This window comes from Syngnathus typhle, linkage group LG8, assembly GCF_033458585.1.
Source record: "Syngnathus typhle isolate RoL2023-S1 ecotype Sweden linkage group LG8, RoL_Styp_1.0, whole genome shotgun sequence".
Taxonomy (NCBI): Eukaryota; Metazoa; Chordata; class Actinopteri; order Syngnathiformes; family Syngnathidae; genus Syngnathus; species Syngnathus typhle.
Window position 1 is genome coordinate 14,929,828 of NC_083745.1, and position 18,032 is coordinate 14,947,859.

Sequence of the window (18,032 nt, forward strand, 5' to 3'; positions counted from 1 at the left end):
TGACATTTTGTTTTTTTAATTGCGTTACAGAAAATAAAGAACTTTATCACAATATTCTAATTTTCTGAGACAGTCCTGTATATATGTATTTTTATTCTTTATTGCACATTTTATAGCTGGTGCAACTTATACTCTGGAGCGATTTATAGTGCAGAAAACACGGTATATATCTCTGTGTGTGTGTATGGCAATAATTTGAAAAAGAAACACCTACAAGTCTGGACTGACCAAAAGTATATATTATATATAAACAGATTCTTTTGTTCAGACAAAAGTCTGAACAAAAAAATCTGTTTATATTCATTACGTAGACATGATGAATTTCATCGAAATAAAAAAGTATATATTTCTGCACAAATATGAAATCTCCAGTATCAACTAAACAGAAAAGCGCCCAATTGTACATTTGTGTGGTGGGGGTGTGTGTGGGGAAATGGACTTTGCTGCAACTTTTGTCTTTGTAAGGCTGCCGGTGTTTTCATCCTGTCCTAAATCGGAAGTGGGCGAGAGCCACAGCTACGTGAAGATTAGTCCGGCCTCGGCGTAAACTTGGAAGACCTTCTCGATGGCGTTGACGTAGGCGGCGGTTCGCAGGTCCAAACCCAGCTGGAACGTGCTGGCTGTGCGCATGATTTGCTGCAGCAAGAATGAAAAGGTCAAATGGTTGAGCACGGAGAGGTCAAAGGGCAGGCAGGAGGCGTGCGGGTGCCTCACACCAAGTGTGGAACGGTTGTGACGCGGTCATCTGCCGCATGCCGCAAGGAATAAAATGTATTGGAGTTGATGATTCAACTCACACTGACACATTCACACGCAGTGCGCTAGCGGATTGTCGCCGTTGTTTGCTCGCTGTCTGCAAGCCTTCTATTTCTTCTGGACACCGCAAATGTATTTTCATGTAGCTGATGAAATTACCCGGCTCAGACAGGAAATTGGGCGTCAGCATAGGAGGTGGATCCGGTATATTTCAAAGTAAAATTGTTCTGCGAACTCGTTTTTTCTTTTAATTCACTAAAACATCTCATATCTACAACCTACAGACCTTCCATTTCAGCTAACTGCCTAGCTTGGCATGAGTTGGAAATTTGAAAGGCAAAAAACTAGTTCAAAATAAATTACACATGACAAAAAAAAACACTATATAGTAAATACAAAACATGCTCAACCATGGTAGAAGAGCCAAAGTCCTAGCAATAATGTCCCAAAAGTCTGTCAATGTGAACAAAAGGATGGCTATTGTTTACAAATAGCTCTCTTTTACTCTCTTTTTATTAAGTGAACTCAACTCTTTGGCGTGAACCCCCCCTCCCCGTGATCCTGTGGTCTCATGGCCGGCGATTTACGGAGGCGCAACGCAGTAGATTCCCGCCGGTGTGAGTTGCAGTGCGCCGGTGTAACACGGAAAAAGTGTGCCCCAGCCGTTCCACACCCTTGTGAGCATAACGTTACCCTGGCGGAGCGCTCCATGGTGAAGGCCAAGCCCGAGTGGACGATGTCCTTCTCCGACGCTCCCTGTGGCACAGCACAGGTATTACCATGTATAACCAGCTCAGTGGCCTAGTGGTTAGAGTGTCCGCCCTGAGACTGGAAGGTTGTGGGTTCAAACCGCGGCCGGGTCATACCAAAGACTGTAAAAATGGGACCCATTGCCTCCCTGCTTGGCACTCAGCATTAAGGGTTGGAATTGGGGGTTAGAAGGAGTGGAGCTCTTTACAAGCCCTAGGCTTCGTCTCCCTCCTTGCACAGTTATTGATATAATAATATGTGCTAAACAATAAACTAAACTAAACTAAACTATACAAGCACAAATGTCTCGAGCGTCGAGGTTTATTGTCATTGCTGCTTTTTGGGGGGAATTGACAAACTGGAGATACAAGCAGCATTATGTGGCACCAAAGCCAAGGGACGTGACAATAAGCCAGAGTTTGGCAGCTATTCGGGCCCTTTGCTGCCAGCCACCCGGCCCCTGCTTAGACCAGACCTTAACATCTGACGGCCCTGAGCATCGATTGACAACGCTGTCGTTAGCTGCAAAGCGTTTGCCCCCTCGGGTCAGCTCATTTCTGCCATCTAGCCTTGTCCGCATCCCGTATGGATGGACTTGACAGGCCACCCAAGGCACAGATGCGTACGTGGCCGACACACATTCAAGTACTCACAGCAATGCGTGCCTGGAACTCAGACGTGGGAACAATGGGAATGGCGCCGCCATGCTTGCCAAATTTCCTCTCCAAACTCTCCTGGACCGACACTGATGAGGGACAGAAAAAGCGTCTCCAGTCCAGTGAGACTGACTGGACTATTGTGGCTCGGTGAGGACATTTCCACTTGGATTTCAAAGACCTTTTTGCTTTATAATGTTTGGCGAGGGAGGGTTCCCCCCGTTTCCATGTGTGATTGCAAAGGTGTTTTCGCTTGAAAAACGTTTGGCGAGGGAGGGTTCGCCGGTTTTCCATGTCTGTGGTGGTGATGGTGGTTGTGACTGGCGGTTTGCTGGAAGGGGACAGACTTGCTGGAGGAAAGCGCAAATTGTTCAAATTGTGGACAGATGGGAAAGAAGACGAGGCTGAGAGGCAACTTTTCACTAGTCATCCACATTCAGCAATCTCGTAACTTGGGAATTTGGAGAGGCCGATCGCCATATTCACCAGAGAATCCATGAGCAGGCCATTTAACAGGACTCAAGTCACTTGTAATCTGGAGATTCTGGATATGGAAGCCATCTAGCACTTGGGGGCTTCAGAGAAACGTGCGGTTATCTCGCCAGTGAATGGAGTCAGAGCTCCGGCTTGCGGACAAGCGGCGCCGGGACATCATTCTGCACCGTTCCAAAACATCCTATGAACTGCTCCAATTAATGGACAGACAAACGGGTCGGCGCCAACTCTCATTTGTTGCACAAGTGGCCACAAATGAGGCATTCTTCCAGTAGCAGCAGCAAGAGCTGTGAGCGTATTGAATCCAAGTTGAAACGTCCACAGCGAGCCACACCTGTCCACTCGACCCAAAGAAACTTGTCACTCACTCAGCAGGTGGTAGTTGGAGTCTCGCTCGTACTTGAAGGTCAGGCGGCCGTAACTGACGTGATTGAGGTTCTTTAGCCACTCGAAGTACGACACAGTCACACCGCCCGCGTTCAGGTACAAGTCCTGGAGGAGGGAGGGGTTGTTAGCCAGGAAACAGTTGGCGCACGGATTGAGGAGCTGGCGGAGTCTCACCGGGATGACCAGGATATTTCGATCCACGAAGATGCGGTCGGCCTCAGGCGTGGTCGGACCATTGGCGCCTTCTGCGATGATCTGCCAAACAACACAGACAGAGAGGCCTTCAGCTCTTGGGCGTCGCCTAGCAGACACACACATGCGCCCCCACCCCGGCCCACCCCAGCTGCAGATGACAAGAGCGGCACCTTGGCCTTGACGTTGGGGGCGTTTCTTTTGGTGAGCTGCTTCTCTCCGGCGGCGGGAATGAGGATGTCGCAGTCGGCCTCCAGGATGCTCCCGTCGTACGGCAAAGACTTGGGGAAGCCCACGATGGTCCCATTGGCCTGGAGACACACACGCACGCATGGCTTTTTCATCTCGTCAAGGGCAAGGCGACAGCTTGGGGTTTAGGGGGTGCGCACCAGTTTGTAGTCCTCCAGTTCTTTGGGGTCAATGCCGTGCGGGTTCCAGATGCTGCCGTCAATCTCGCCCACTCCCACGCATTTGGCTCCGTAGCGGTGAAGGTAGCGCATGGAGTGCAGACCCACATTGCCAAAACCCTGAGTACAAGCCCAAAGGCTCCATGTTTTCCCCAAATTGCTTTTTGCTAATGTTGCTTTTGGTAATATTTAGGACCTTGAAAAATCCTGATAAAATGTCCCTAGCGCTGCCACATTTGTGGCACGTGGAGGAGGAAGGCCGTAAGTGGGCATGGTACATACAGCTCGTAGAGTCGAGCATCAGAGACCTGGATGTCAGGTGGCGGCTGCTCGCTTACCTGGACCACAAAGGTTTTGTCGCGAAATCCGGGACACATTCCCAGCTTGCCCATGTAGGCCGCCTCGTTGACAAAGTTCTCGATGCCATGGAAGACTCCCCTCCCGGTGGCCGAGATACGTCCATGGATGCCCCCCTGGCTGATGGGCTTGCCGGTCACGCAGGCGTGAGCGTTGATGTCCTGTGGCAGGCGGGTGGCTTAGCACACAAGGTCACCTCCATGCAGCCCGCAAACTCACATTGTAGCCCATGGTGGTGGCAAAGGTGTCAGCAATCCAGGACATCTCGCGCTCACCCGTGCCCATGTCCGGAGCGGGAACATCGATTCCGGGTCCTGCGCGCCACAAAACGGACATTGGTGCCTGGCCGTTCTTCCACTCAGCTCTTTGCCGGCTTGTGTTTTTTGGGGGTTTCTGTGCTCAAGGGAAAGCAATTCAGGAATGGTGCCACCATCTTGGACACAGAGTCTTTTGCCAGTAGGCGGGGGCCCATATTTCATTCTGCCGCCATGGTAAGCGCAGGCAGAAATAGCACAGGACAATGTTTCTTTCTTTCCAGACAAAAATGGATTTCCTCCACCGTATCTTTGGTGACATTTTTATGCAAGTCCTACTTCTGGTGTTTCTACAGGGTCCTTGAGACTTGTGGGGGTTGTTCCCTTTGCCGCTATTTGACTTACCGATGAAACCTTTCTTGGCGAGCTCCACGGTGAACCTCCTGGTGATCTTCTCCAACTCATTGTCCTGGAAACGATCAACAAGAAGGATTGCTACACATGTACATTGAGGTCAGTGGAACGCAGAACCAGGAGGACAGGATACTAACGTGATGAAGAAGCGGCGGATGCCCAAGAACAATGTCCACGAGACACAAGAGGATAACAGCGATGGTAAGAAAGGCAGACTTACGGAATATTTCCGGGGGTTGATCTTGACTCCCGCCTTTGCGCCACCAAAAGGAACATCTAGGAGACATGCGGACAAAATGAAACTCGTTCAAGTGGGCGCAGGGGCACTGAATTGACTGACCAACCACAGCACACTTGTAGGTCATCAGCGACGCCAGCGCTTTCACCTCGTCGACAGACACGTCCATGCTGTAGCGGATGCCTGAAAGGCAAACCACAATGGGACAGAGGTTTTCAACGGCTGGTCTGTGAAGGGGGACGTCCGCGGCCCATGCGCCCTTTTCCAATATTACATTGTACGGCCGTGCTTTCGCAATCTTACAACATCATTACATGAAACAATTCATCCATTTGGATGATTCAATTCAGTTTGAATGGTCGCTTGCTCAGATTTTCTCAACTGTGAATATTCTCCCATTTCTGGAGAAGCAGGCACATTCACTTTGTGTAGAGTTTAAAAAAAAGGCATTTGCAAACATTGACATTTTTGCAGACTGGAGATAAACGTTACGGAGCAAACCGACAATGAAATCATTCTCTTCTTCTTCTTTCGTCATTCTCATTCTCAATGTATAGTGGGTCTTGGACGCAACTGGGAGGAAAAGATGGCGGCGCGCACAGATGCAGTGGCCCGGCGCTCCTCAGCTGTTGGCAGTTTTGTAACTTTTTTTGTAACTTTTCTTGTAACATTTTTAGTATTCATGCAATACAGCAGAGTGGAACTGTCGTTGGTCACAGTAAACACCTTCTGCCCGCAAAATAACTTGACTCTCTGGAACACGATTTCCCCGGGGATTTGGCGGCCGCCAAGCGCAGCCGGCTTTGCTGTCCCCCCCGCTGGAGTGGCGCAGGCGGCGCGGACATGGAAGGCAGAAGCGGGGCGGAGGAGGACTAGCGGCCAAACTAAAAGCTGGCCCGTGCAGGCCGGTCATCCCCAGCCTCTTTCATGCTGACGCCCAGTCGATGACCAACCGGATGGACGAGCGGAGCACATCTCACGGTCTGGAGTGCTGTGACTGGTTGTTGCAGAGTCCTGGTTGGATCATTGCATCCCCGACGCGGCTATCGAGCTAGCGGGCTGTGCTGTCTTCAGAGCCGAACAAACAACAGACTTTTTTTGAGACCATCCATCCATCCATCTTCTTCTGCTTATCCGGGGTCAGGTCGCGGGGGCAGCAGCTTTAGGAGGGACTCCCAGACTTCCCTCTCCCCAGCCACTTCATCCAGCTCATCCCGGGGGATCCCAAGACGTTCCCAGGCCAGCTGAGAGACATAGTCGCTCCAGCGCGTCCTGGGTCGTCCCCGGGGTCTCCTACTGGTGGGACATGCCCGGAACACCTCACCTGGCTCCTCTCAAGTGGAGGAGCAGCAGCTCTACTCCAAGTCTCTCCCGGATGACCGAGGTTTTCTCAAAGGGAGAGCCTGGACACCCTGCGGAGGAAACTCATTTTGGCCACTTGTATCCTGGATCTCGTTTTTTCGGTCACGATCCATAGCTCGTGACCATAGATGAGGGTAGGAACAAAGATCAACCGCCAAATTGAGAGCTTTGCCTTTTGGCTTAGCTCTCTCTTCACCGCGACAGACCGGTACAGAGTCCGCATTACTGCCGACGCTGCACCGATCCGCCTGTCGATCTCACGCTCCATCCTGCCCTCACTCATGAACCAGACCCCAAGATACTTTAACTCCTCCACTTGGGGCAGGATCTCATCCCCGATCTGGAGAGGGCATTCCACCCTTTTCCCACCGAGGGCCATGGCTTCGGATTTGGAGGTGCTGACCCTCATCCCGACTGCTTCACACTCGGCTCCAAACCGCTCCAGTGAGAGCTTGAGATCACGGCTTAAAGAAGCCAACAGAACCACGTCGTCTGCAAAAAGCAGAGACGCAATGCGGAGGTCCTCAACGCCTCGGCTGCGCCTAGAAATTCTGTCCATAAAAGTTATGAACAGAATCGGTGACAAAGGGCAGCCTTGGTAGAGTCCACCCTCACTGGGAACGAATGCGACTTACTGCCGGAAATGCAGACCAAACTCTGACATCGGTAATACAGGAACTGAACCGCCCTTATCAGTTGGCTCGGCACCCCGTACTCCCGGCAACAGAACTTGCCGAGGGGCACGGTCGAACGCCTTCTCCAAGTCCACAAAACACATGTGGACTGGTTGAGTGAACTCCCATGCCCCCTTGAGGATCCTGCCGAGGGTGTAGAGCTGGTCCCCTGTTCCACGGCCAGGACGAAAGCCACACTGCTCCTCCTGAATCCGAGGTTCAACCTACCGACCCAGCCTCCTCCTCCCTCCTCTCCAGCACCCCTGAATAGACCTTACCAGAGAGGCTGAGGCGTGTGATTCCTCTGTAGTTGGAACACACCCTCCGGTCCCACTTAAAGAGGGTAACCACCACCCCAGTCTGCAAATCCAGAGGTACCGTCCCCGATGTCCACGCGATGTTGCAGAGGCATGTCAGCCACGACAGCCCCACAACATCCAGAGCCTTTAAAAACTCCGGGCGGATCTCATCCACCCCTGGGGCCTTGCCCCCAAGCAGTTTTTTAACTACCTCAGTGACTTCGACCCCAGAGATTGGAGAGTCCACCTCAGAGTCTCCAGACCCTGCTTCCACAATGGAAGGCGTGTCGGTGGAATTGAGGAGGTCTTCGAAGTATTCTCCCCACCGACTCACGACGTCCCGAGTCGAGGTCAGCAGCACGCCATCTCCACTGTAAACAGTGTTGACGGTGCACTGCTTCCCCCTCCTGAGACGCCGGACGGTGGACTAGAATCTCCTCGAAGCCGTCCGGAAGTCATTCTCCACGGCCTCGCCAAACTCCTCCCACGCCCGGGTTTTTGCCTCAGCAACTGCCGAAGTCGCGTTCTGCTTGGCCATCCGGTACCTGTCGGCTGCCTCCGGAGTCCCACAGGCCAAAATGGCCCGATAGGACTCCTTCTTCAGCTTGACAGCATCCCTTACCTCCAGTGTCCACCAGCGGGTTCGGGGATTGCCGCCACAACAGGCACCTTACGGCCACAGCTCCGGTCGGCTGCCTCAACAATGGAGGCACGGAACATGGTCCACTCAGACTCAATGTCCCCCGGCTCCCCCGCGATGTGGGAAAAGCTCTGCCGGAGCTGGGAGTTGAAGGTCTTCCTGACAGGGGATTCTGCTAGACGTTCCCAGCAGATCCTCACAGAGCGTTTGGGTCTGCCAGGTCGGACCGGCATCTTCCCCCACCATCGGCGCCAACCCACCACCAGGTGGTGATTAGTTGACAGCTCCGCCCCAATCTTCACCCGAGTGTCCAAAACATGCAGCCCCAAATCTGATGACACGACTACAAAGTCGTTCATCAAACTGCGGCCTAGGGTGTCCTGGTGCCAAGTGCACACATGGACACCCATATGTTTGAACATGGTGTTCATTATTGACAATCCGTGTCGAGCACAGAAGTCCAATAATAGAACACCGCTCGGGTTTAGATCGGGGGGGGGGGGGGGGCATTTTTCCCAATCACGCCCTTCCAGGTCTCACTGTCATTGCCCACGTGAGCATTGAAGTCACCCAATAGAACGATAGAGTCCCCAGAAGGAGCACTCTGCAGCACTTCTTCTAAGGACCCCAAAAAGGGTGGGTACTCTGAGTTGCTGTTCAGTGCATCGGCACAAACAACAGTCAGGACCCGTCCCCCCCACCCGAAGGCGGAGGGAGGCTATCCTCTCGTTCACCGGGGTGAACCCCAATGTGCAGCCGACCAGCCGGGGGGCAACAAAGTATGCCCACACCTGCTCGACACCTCTCACCGTGGGCAACTCCAGAGTGATAGAGAGTCCAGCCCCTCTCGAGAGGGCTTGTACCAGAGCCTAAAAGTGGAGGCAAGTCTGAACTTTTCTGCCTCACACACGAGCTTGGGCTCCTTTCCAACCAGAGAGGTGACATTCCATGTCCCAAAAGGCAGCTTCTGCAGCCGAGGATCAGACCGCCAAGGTCCCTGCCTTTGGCCGGCGCCCAGCTCGCTTTGCACCCGACCCCTTTGGCCCCTCCTACAGGTGGTGAGCCCATGGGATTTTTTTTTATCCCGCTTTTTAAAATCAAGAACTTCAAGATTGAGCAACACATCCCTTGCGAAGACTGACCACATGCACGTGCATGACGTGCCATGAGGAGCTGCCAAACTGATTTTCACAATTAACACGGCATTAACAGTGTCAATAAAGGAATTCAATTCAACGTATGGGAAAGCGATTGGTCCAGTGGTGCCCAGTTCAGTGTCTGACCTGCCGACTGGCCAAAGGCAGCCAGGAAGAGGGTCAGCCCTTCTCCAAATGGATGGATGCCAACCATCGTTAGTTTTGTCGAGGACTCAATGAACGCTCCTTTGCAGCCGTGCTATGACGAACGTTTAACTGCCTCATGTCGTCACTCACAAGTGCAAATTAGATGCTAGTATTTCCTTAACAGTGACAACAAAGGAATTCAATTCAATGTATGGGAAAGCCATTGGCCCAGTGGTGCCCAGTTCAGTGTCTGACCTGCCGACTGGCCAAAGGCAGCCGGGATGAGGGTCAGCCCTTCTCCAAATGGATGGATGCCAACTAGGGGTGTAACGATTCATTCATTCAATATAATGCTCTACAATTTATTGGCATCGATGCTAAACGTAAACATCGATTTATATCGCCGTGTTTGACCTCGGACATTAGACGCGACTTTAATTTGAAATCCAGTTCATTGTTGCTCGCTTCCTTTTTCCGGGAGCAGTGCGCGCGGCGTTGTTGTGTTGTGAGCAGAGCAGGCACGTGAAAGGGGAGTCGACAACTAGTACGCGGCTCCTGGGCTGGTGCTATGGCTAGTGTCCAAAAAGACAAGGAAATTTGCTCCCCTTTAGGCTTCAAGTCATTCGTTTGGAAGCACTTTGGATTCCAAAGAAAAGATGGCTCAACGGACAAGACTAGGGGTGTAAATCGCGGGTTTTGTCACGATACGATATAATAGGGGTGTAACGATTCATCGATACACATCGATTAATCGATATAATGCTCTACGATTTATTGGCATCGATGCTAAACGTAAACATCGATTTATATCGCCGTGTTTGACTTCGGACATTAGACGCAACTTTATTTTGAAATCCAGTTCATTGTTACTTGCTTCCTCTTTCCGGGAGCAGTGTGCGCCGCGGCGTTGTGTTGTGAGCAGAGCAGGCACGTGAAAGGGGAGTCGTCAACTAGTACGCGGCTCCTGGGCTGCTGCTATGGCTAGTGTCCAAAAAGACGAGGAAATTTGCTCCCCTTTAGGCTTCAAGTCATTCGTTTGGAAGCACTTTGGATTCCAAAGAAAAGATGGCTCAACGGACAAGACATGTGCAGTTTGTAAATCCTGCCATGCGGTGATCAAATATTCAGGGACCACAAATCTCGCCGCACATTTAAAGAAAAAACACGACAGGGTCAGGGTTTTTCCAAACTATCTTGCTTGTCTCATCCTACACAAGGTCGTAATACATCCCTTGCTATGTTTTGACTAGAGAACAAGGGCTTTCTCTTCTCAACTCAAACTCCTTTTCTAACATGTTCTTATCAGTGTGTAACACCTGGTAATTTTTTGCTTACGAGGCAAAGCCCACTTGCTTTCTTAGGGGCTTTGTCTAAACGATTGTGGGTAGGGCAAATCCAAATAAAAAGAGCGGGAGTGTATACAGTAGGGGTGTAAATCGCGGGTTTTGTCACGATACGATATAATATCGATACAAAGAACTACGATACGATATTGGCCAATATCTTAAAACCTGCTGCGATTCATTCACGATATATCGTGATATAGTGCTCTATGATCGATATATTTTTTTTTTAATAAAAAATATAGAACAATATCCTGATTTATAACAATTCATACGCAAAATCAACAAGGTACTGCAAACTCTTTATTTAGGAAATTAAAAGAGTATTGCAGTATACAAAGTGCTTATTTTAACACTGAACTTTGATGTCGTGTTTTTTCTTTAAATGTGCGGCGAGATTTGTGCTCCCTGAATATTTGATCACCGCATGGCAGGATTTACAAACTGCACGTGTCTTGTCCGTTGAGCCATCTTTTCTTTGGAATCCAAAGTGCTTCCAAACGAATGACTTGAAGCCTAAAGGGGAGCAAATTTCCTCGTCTTTTTGGACACTAGCCATAGCAGCAGCCCAGGAGCCGCGTACTAGTTGTCGACTCTCCTTTCACGTGCCTGCTCTGCTCACAACACAACAACGCCGGGCGCACTGCTCCCGGAAAAAGGAAGCAAGCAACAATGAACTGGATTTCAAAATAAAGTCGCGTCTAATGTCCGAGGTCAAACACGGCGATATAAATCGATGTTTACGTTTAGCATCGATGCCAATAAATCGTAGAGCATTATATCGATTAATCGATGTGTATCGATGAATCGTTACACCCCTAATTCTGTCATATAGTTAATGTCAAAAACGTCCTCGATCTGCCAGCCAAACCCGAATGTTGACATTCCTTATCTGGCGAAGCCTTTGTTCAGTCAACGTCATCCATTTGAGGTTCAGAGGAAGGGCGATTCCGATTACGGTGGTCTCTGCCACGGTTTGCAACACCCCCCTATCCTCACCCACCCACCAGGCCGTCCCCCACGCAGTCTGACCTCCCTTGCAGGGCATCCTATGCTGGCTGTGCTGAGCCCGGTAGCCCTCCACGACCTCCCACTCGCCGCTGTCCCTCTTGATGGGGAAACTGAGGCTGAGGACGTGGTTGCACGGCTTGATGATCTTGAGGATCCCGCAGACGCGCTTCCTCTTGTTGTCGGCGCTCTCGCGCGTCTTCAGCTCTTCCACCAGTTTGTCCTCCACGATGGAGGCGCCGCGGTCGAAGAAGCCCTCCACCATGGCGAAGAAGTTGGGGTCGTCGTCGCCGCTCGACTGCGCGGCGGTCAGCTCGGAGTAGGCGCGGGGGGGCAAAGAGTAGAAGCTGCCCGTGCGCCGCGCGAGTAGCCCGGCCAAGTTCCGCTGGTACATCTTGTGAACTTGGAGGAGCCCGGTGACAAAGTTGGCGCAAAGACGATGATGGAAACAAAGTTGGAAATGTCAACGGGGAAACGGAAGCGCGACAAAAAAAAAACAATACTCAACTGATTAACTCCTCCCCTCACACACACACACACACACACACACACACACACGCACACACACACACACACACACACACACACACACACACACACACGCACACACACACACACGCACACACGCACACACGCACACACGCACACACACACACACACACACACACACACACACACACACACACACACACACACACGCAATCGCAGAAAAAGGGTTGTGCCATTCTGAACTTTTACCTCATCCATGTCAGGCCTGCGGCTGAGTGAGGACACCTGGAGGGGAGAGAAGATACTGCAGTCCACCTTCAGCAGCAAATTGCTCAACTTCGGTCATGTTAGTGCCTTCACCTGCCCCACGGGTATTGCTCCAGATGCCCCCTCACCCTGGCTCATCCCTTAGTGCAGTGCTTCTCAATTATTTTCTGTTACGCCCCCCCTAGCAAGAAGAAAACTATTTGCGCCCCCCCTCCCCACCGTGACTATCCTAACTTGTCTTGTAAGTCGTAAAATGTTGCACTGTCGCAAACGTGACAGAAGTAACAATGAGAGCGCCACTGCCGCCTGCTGTAGTAGATACGCAATTACACTTTATTCTCGTACTGCCCAAAAAAAAAGCCTGTTCCCCAGGGTCACACGCGCCCCCCCAGGTATAGCACCGCGCCCCCCAAGGGGGGCCCGCCCCACTATTTGAGAAGCACTGCCTTAGTTACACCTTAACCCCCCTCCCCATCTCTCAGATGGTGGCCTTGTAGATGCTGCCTCCGTGTCTTCTCTTTGCCATTTCCTTGGAAAGCGGCGCCCCCCTGCTGCTGTCCACGCCACGACGCTGCCCTCAGCATCTGGAACGCCTGCCGTATGTCCCCCCGTGGCCACATGGGGTCAACATGCTGGGCCTCACCCTATTGCACGTTACGCACACACATACGTCAGTGCGGGTGATTGAGACAGATCTGCGATGGGGGTCACTTGTCGTCCGTGCGTGTCGGGACATGTCTTGTCAGGTGTCATCACACGTCAATTCAGGGCTGGTGAAAACCAATAAGATTAGACTAATAAATAAATATATAAATAGATTGAGGCTATTTATTAGATGTCCACGCACGCTTGAACTGACGGCTGTCACAGAGGAGAGGCCGGTGATGTTAAGAAAACTGCAATGTGCTAGAAAATGAGGCAATGGTCCCTGGCTGAATTTCTTTTGACTTTCCCCAATCTGTCCGTTATTTTCTTGTTTCAATGCCCATTGGACAAGCGTGCGTGTCATGATGTGCTGTTCTGAGTGAGGCATGTCATCAGGTGCGTCATCCCATGTTTGATCCCACATGTGGCAGAGTGGCGAGCCGAGGCGGAGTCTCGCCGCAGGTCAGCTTTGGAACGCCACGCAGTGGCGAGTGTGGAGTGGGCCAATGGCCTTAAGGGGGCGCTGCTGCTGTGGGGTTCGGCTCTGGACTGGCTTCCAGGCTTCAGGACGCACCTAGGTGGGCTTTCGTCTGCCTGTCTTGTGTGGTGTTACGTGGCGGCGTGCTGACTTCCCGTCGCCTTCAGACGGCGTCTGGGACGTCCACTTCCTCCTGGTCATGGAGGGCTCGGATTTTGAGCGCGCCGAGCTTCACAGCACTCCCAGGAGCCACGCCCGGCGACTGGATGCAACTGACCACCGGCTGGGCCGATTCCTGTGCGTCACGGGTCGCACCGTGGAGATGGACGTGGACACACTCCTCTCGCAGCAATACTCAGGTGGCAGCCTGTCCTGGTGGGACCCAGTCTATCCAGTTTGGCTGGCGCCGGTGCTTATGCGTGTGAGCAAATGGGATTCGGCGACAGCGTAGAGCCTCTGCCAGCAAACACAGACCACACTTGTTGTCCTCAGGAGACGTGCTGCTCAGGGTACGAGTGTTGGCCTTCCGCTTTTGGCCTTATGGCGACATGGCAGCGGCCCTGCCGTCCAGCTTGGACGGCTCCACGCCTCGTGCCGCCATTTCTGGGATGCTGAGCGGCGATGTGACCTACTTGGGGTGCAACCGGTGCGTCGCCGAACTGGACGTTGACGCCAACGGAATTTATGCCCCATGCTACGTTTGCCTGCCCGCCGGCGCCGCTACTACAGGTGAGAATTGGCTGCCACCCATCTGCCTCAGACTCCTTCAAAGGTGGCCGCCATCCGCAGGCCGGCTGTGCTGACGGTGAGCGAGCAGGGCTCCAGGCAGGCGAGTGTTCAGGTTCCCACTGTCGCCGCGCAGAAGATTCGGGGCATGCCGCCCGGCCAGCTGCTGAGGAACGCAGGGGAGAGCTGTTTTCTCCCTACGAACTCTTGACTCCGCTTTCAATGTTGTCCGTCGGCTGCAGGCTCCGACGGCTAAACTGTTGATGTGGCAGTGGAGAGGCTCCGCACACTCCTCTGCCTTCCCAGGAAAAACGTGGCCATCTCCGTGCGCAGCCTCGTCTTGTGCGACAACAACGGTGCGGCCATCAGTCAGGAGTTGGCGCTGCTCGAGCTGCTCTTAGTCCCGGACCTGTGAAAGCTCGGCTCGGTGCGTCTCGGATCAGGTCGAATGGCATCTTTTGCCAAACATTACTTATAGCGATGGAAAACAAGAATAATACAGCACCTTCAATGCAATTCATCTGATACAACTACCGTTTTTTTCCGTGTATAGTGCGCAAAATTTAACGAATTTATTGTCCTAAAATCTGGGGTGCGCATTATACATGGGTACAAATTTTCTTTTATTTTTTTATTTTTTTTATTTTATTTATTTTTTTTTTTTTAGAAAACAAAACCAACAACAGGACTGACCGACAAAGTCGTGGAACAAAAAGACAGGGTGACATTACCAAAGACAGGAACAGAAAGCAAACAGACATCATGACAGTAACACATGCAATGATCCGACGGTGAGCGAGGGGCAGACAGGACTTAAATACAAAACACGTTACATCGATTGAGGTGACACAGGAAGAGAGGGGCGACGCGAACAGAAACTATGGCAACCTAGACACAACCGAGACGTGACAAATGTCCCTCGAAATGAAACTTGAAATCACCAAGTTTTGGTTTCCAAGGGTGTTTTTATTCCTCTTCAACGTCTCTCCCATGCAGAGCTGCCTTTTTCACGTCCGCACGCCTCGCACGGAGCGCGGTGGTGCGTTTATGGGCAGTCGGAGAAATCAACGCCAACAAAAAAAATTACATCCAGCCTAGTTAAGACCATACCAAAGACTATAAAAATGGGACCCATTGCCTCCCTGCGTGTGTGACGATCATTGGGACTTAAAAAAAAAAAAAAAGAAAAAAAAAAAAAAATTCATAAAAAAAAATTCATAAAAATTGGGTGCGGATTATACATGGGTACAGGCTTTTTTCCAGCATCAGCATGCCATTTTTAGGGTGCGTATTATACATGGGGGCGCACTATACACGGAAAAAAACGGTACTCAAAATGCACCCAGAATAAGTGAAAACATAGATTGGACAGCTCTAAAATGAGCCGAAAGACTGACGCTAATGCTATGAGAACAAGGGCATCATAGACACGCAATAATATAAAAGTGAAATACAGTTCATTATTTTTGTGTCATTTCAAGCTTACTGCTTTACTGTATCTGCCGTTTACATAGATTGAAGGAACTGAACCATCAAAGTCTTTGGGTGAAATCTTCTCTATACTGACAAAACATTTCTGAAACTCGTCCTTGAACAATCAGGACTTTGCAGGACAGTGTAATGAGTTGTGTGGATCGATGCATCCAACAATGGAACATTTTGATCTCTCCACTTTGGCAGCCCTGAGTTGTTTGGACTACAAAAGTCTCTCTGAGAAATACGGATGGTGGATTTACGAAACTGTTTGGCCACACCCATTACCTTACATTACCTTGTTTGGTAGTTCCGCCCCAAAGGATGTGACGTAATGGATAAAAATACGAAACAGAAAATGGAGAAAACACCTGGAGGGATAGAGTACACTTTTCTACAATCTTGGAGACTCCAAGTGCACAATAAAAAGAATAGAAAAACAAAAAGAGTGAATTTTCCATGACATGTCACCAGGGGACAAAAATTTGAATGGACCCTTTATCATGTCAAAAAGAAGTTTTTGTATTTGTCATATAGTTTGACATGAATCAGTTAGAATTTTGCTCTTCCAATTAAGGGAACCGTCCTCGGGCTTCCAAAATTCCACATCCTTGTGGGACGCTTACAAGTCTCCTTGCGTTTATATACAGCGAGGCTTGCCCCCAAATTCAAACTAGACTGAGTCCTTCCTGTGGTTGAATTGGGGTCCCGGCCAGTAGATTGTGCTTAGCGTGCCATCGCTGCCACCACATAGAACCCCTATGCCCGTAGCCCTCGTCTTTATGCAGGACGGACGCAGGAGATTGTGATTGGAATTCCAATAGCAGGCATGTGTGTTTGGAGCGGGGACTTGCCCATGTATGGCCAAGATGCCGTCAAGCCCCGGCCTCGGCTAGCCACGAGTGAAGACGTTGGTGGCCTGCCTCGATTGCTGCTCGCCAAAAGCTCTGGTCAAAGACTCCAGGCTGACTGAATCAATGGTTGAATCAATGTCGGCCTTAGCTCCCAGATGCTGATCCGGCCAGACCCCCCTTATCTCCTGACTACCTCAATCTCCTCTGCCTGGTGTTGGCCACGTGTTTTGGTGTGCCAGTTGCGACCCAGGACCGAGACTTGGGCACACGTTCACGATCGTGCGCCTTTCGCTCGTCCTTCTCCTCGCTCCTGGGGCAATTTTCAGGTGCGCTGTGGATGCGCTCGCCTTGGAAAGGCCGTCACAATGGACGGAGGAAAGTATAAGCAAGCAACCAAAACGTGCAAACATGAAGCCAGCGCCTTTATCTGTGACGTTTGATGTTTGCGCTCATTTCGGATTTCATCGGCAGTCCGAAAGACAGTAACAAAAGGAAGGAAGTGCTGCTTGGCACCATTTTTAAACATCACAAATCCCAAGCGGAAAGAAGCACAAAGCATGTTTGCTTTTTCACTTTGTATACACAACCGTCATGTTTACAGGAAAATTAGAACTAAACTGTCAACGGTTCAAGTTCTCCCTCTTACTGAATAATTGTTCGCGTTCAAATCAAATGGAATCAAATCACAGCTTCTGCAATGGTGTGAAGTTCTTAACAAAAGACAGCTAGAGTATTGAGGCGGAGGCTTCAAGCCAAGCCTCAAAGATGCTTTTGAGCCACACCAAGTTACCAGTTAGCGTGGAGAGTGTCTTTTTGCTGAGCTAGCTGTATCTGAGCACTCCTGTCTTCTTCCCACAAGGCGTTCGAACGTGTCTTGACCCTGTCGCCGAAAGTAATGCCACGTACGCTAAAACAGATCACTGACTCGAGACGCTAGCTTGATTTGGTGAAAATCAGGATGAGCACAAGATGTTGGGTGGGAACCACGGGTGGGAAAAGGGAAGGATGGGGGGGAAGAACGTCTTTCCTGTTGCTCTAGTTTCCTCTGGATGTTTCTTCTGCCACATCCATCAGATCACCAAACAAATCTGATGGCACAAAAACGTTCGGCGTCACTTAGAAATACTCGCACCGTGCGAGTCGCACGTCACGTCTGCGGCACTCCCTTGTCAAGCATTGGACACGTTTGCCAAACACGTGACATTTAGGATTGTGGGTGCGTGTGTGTGGGTTTGTGGGGGGGTGGACACCTGCTGTATCTTAAATCCCAATAACAAGTTTTTTAGGTTGCCTCGTCACATATGTGTGTGTGTGTGTGTTATTTGAGTATTGACCCCCTCCAAACTTTTGCTAGCTGGTCAATCCGGTTTTCCATTGTTGATAGAATTAACCAGGCGAGGTACCAAGAACTCATGATTTTGTTTTGAAACTGTGATTATTTTTGTAGTGTGTCTTATTTGATGGTAAGCTCCATTCCAGGCTTGCTTCAAGCAACACAGGGCATTTTGGGTTGATTTGCAACCGAGGCTCTTGCAAACACACTCGTCATGGTTTCGCTCATTCCGCGTTTTGGATCTTAACATTG

The 18,032-nt window shown here is 50.7% G+C and overlaps 2 protein-coding genes across 7 annotated transcripts; one reads left to right on the plus strand and one right to left on the minus strand.

Annotated features, from left to right (window-relative positions):
* On the minus strand, positions 1–12,037 carry LOC133158010 (glutamate dehydrogenase, mitochondrial-like). Of its 6 annotated transcripts, none has more exons than XM_061284774.1 (13): positions 11,540–12,034; positions 5,009–5,089; positions 4,889–4,944; positions 4,660–4,723; positions 4,220–4,314; positions 3,982–4,161; positions 3,626–3,763; positions 3,383–3,547; positions 3,219–3,299; positions 3,026–3,149; positions 2,160–2,251; positions 1,450–1,512; positions 1–636 (listed from the first exon to the last, which is right to left on the minus strand). In XM_061284774.1, the coding sequence occupies exons 1-13, from the start codon at positions 11,907–11,909 to the stop codon at positions 517–519; spliced, it is 1,629 nt and encodes a 542-aa protein (XP_061140758.1). In that variant the 5' UTR covers positions 11,910–12,034; the 3' UTR covers positions 1–516. The 6 variants fall into 6 exon arrangements, with proteins under 6 accessions (XP_061140758.1, XP_061140759.1, XP_061140763.1 ...); XM_061284775.1 differs by having other exon boundaries at positions 3,410–3,547; positions 11,540–12,032; XM_061284779.1 differs by lacking the exon at positions 11,540–12,034 and adding an exon at positions 5,633–8,332.
* Positions 12,038–12,194: 157 nt separating this feature from the next.
* On the plus strand, positions 12,195–17,430 carry shld2 (shieldin complex subunit 2). Its single transcript, XM_061285657.1, is given in 6 exon segments — positions 12,195–12,415; positions 12,810–12,869; positions 13,301–13,537; positions 13,641–13,788; positions 13,841–14,104; positions 14,167–17,430. Coding segments are annotated over 6 exon segments (1,233 nt in total). The 5' UTR covers positions 12,195–12,260; the 3' UTR covers positions 14,536–17,430.
* Positions 17,431–18,032: the final 602 nt, after the last annotated feature.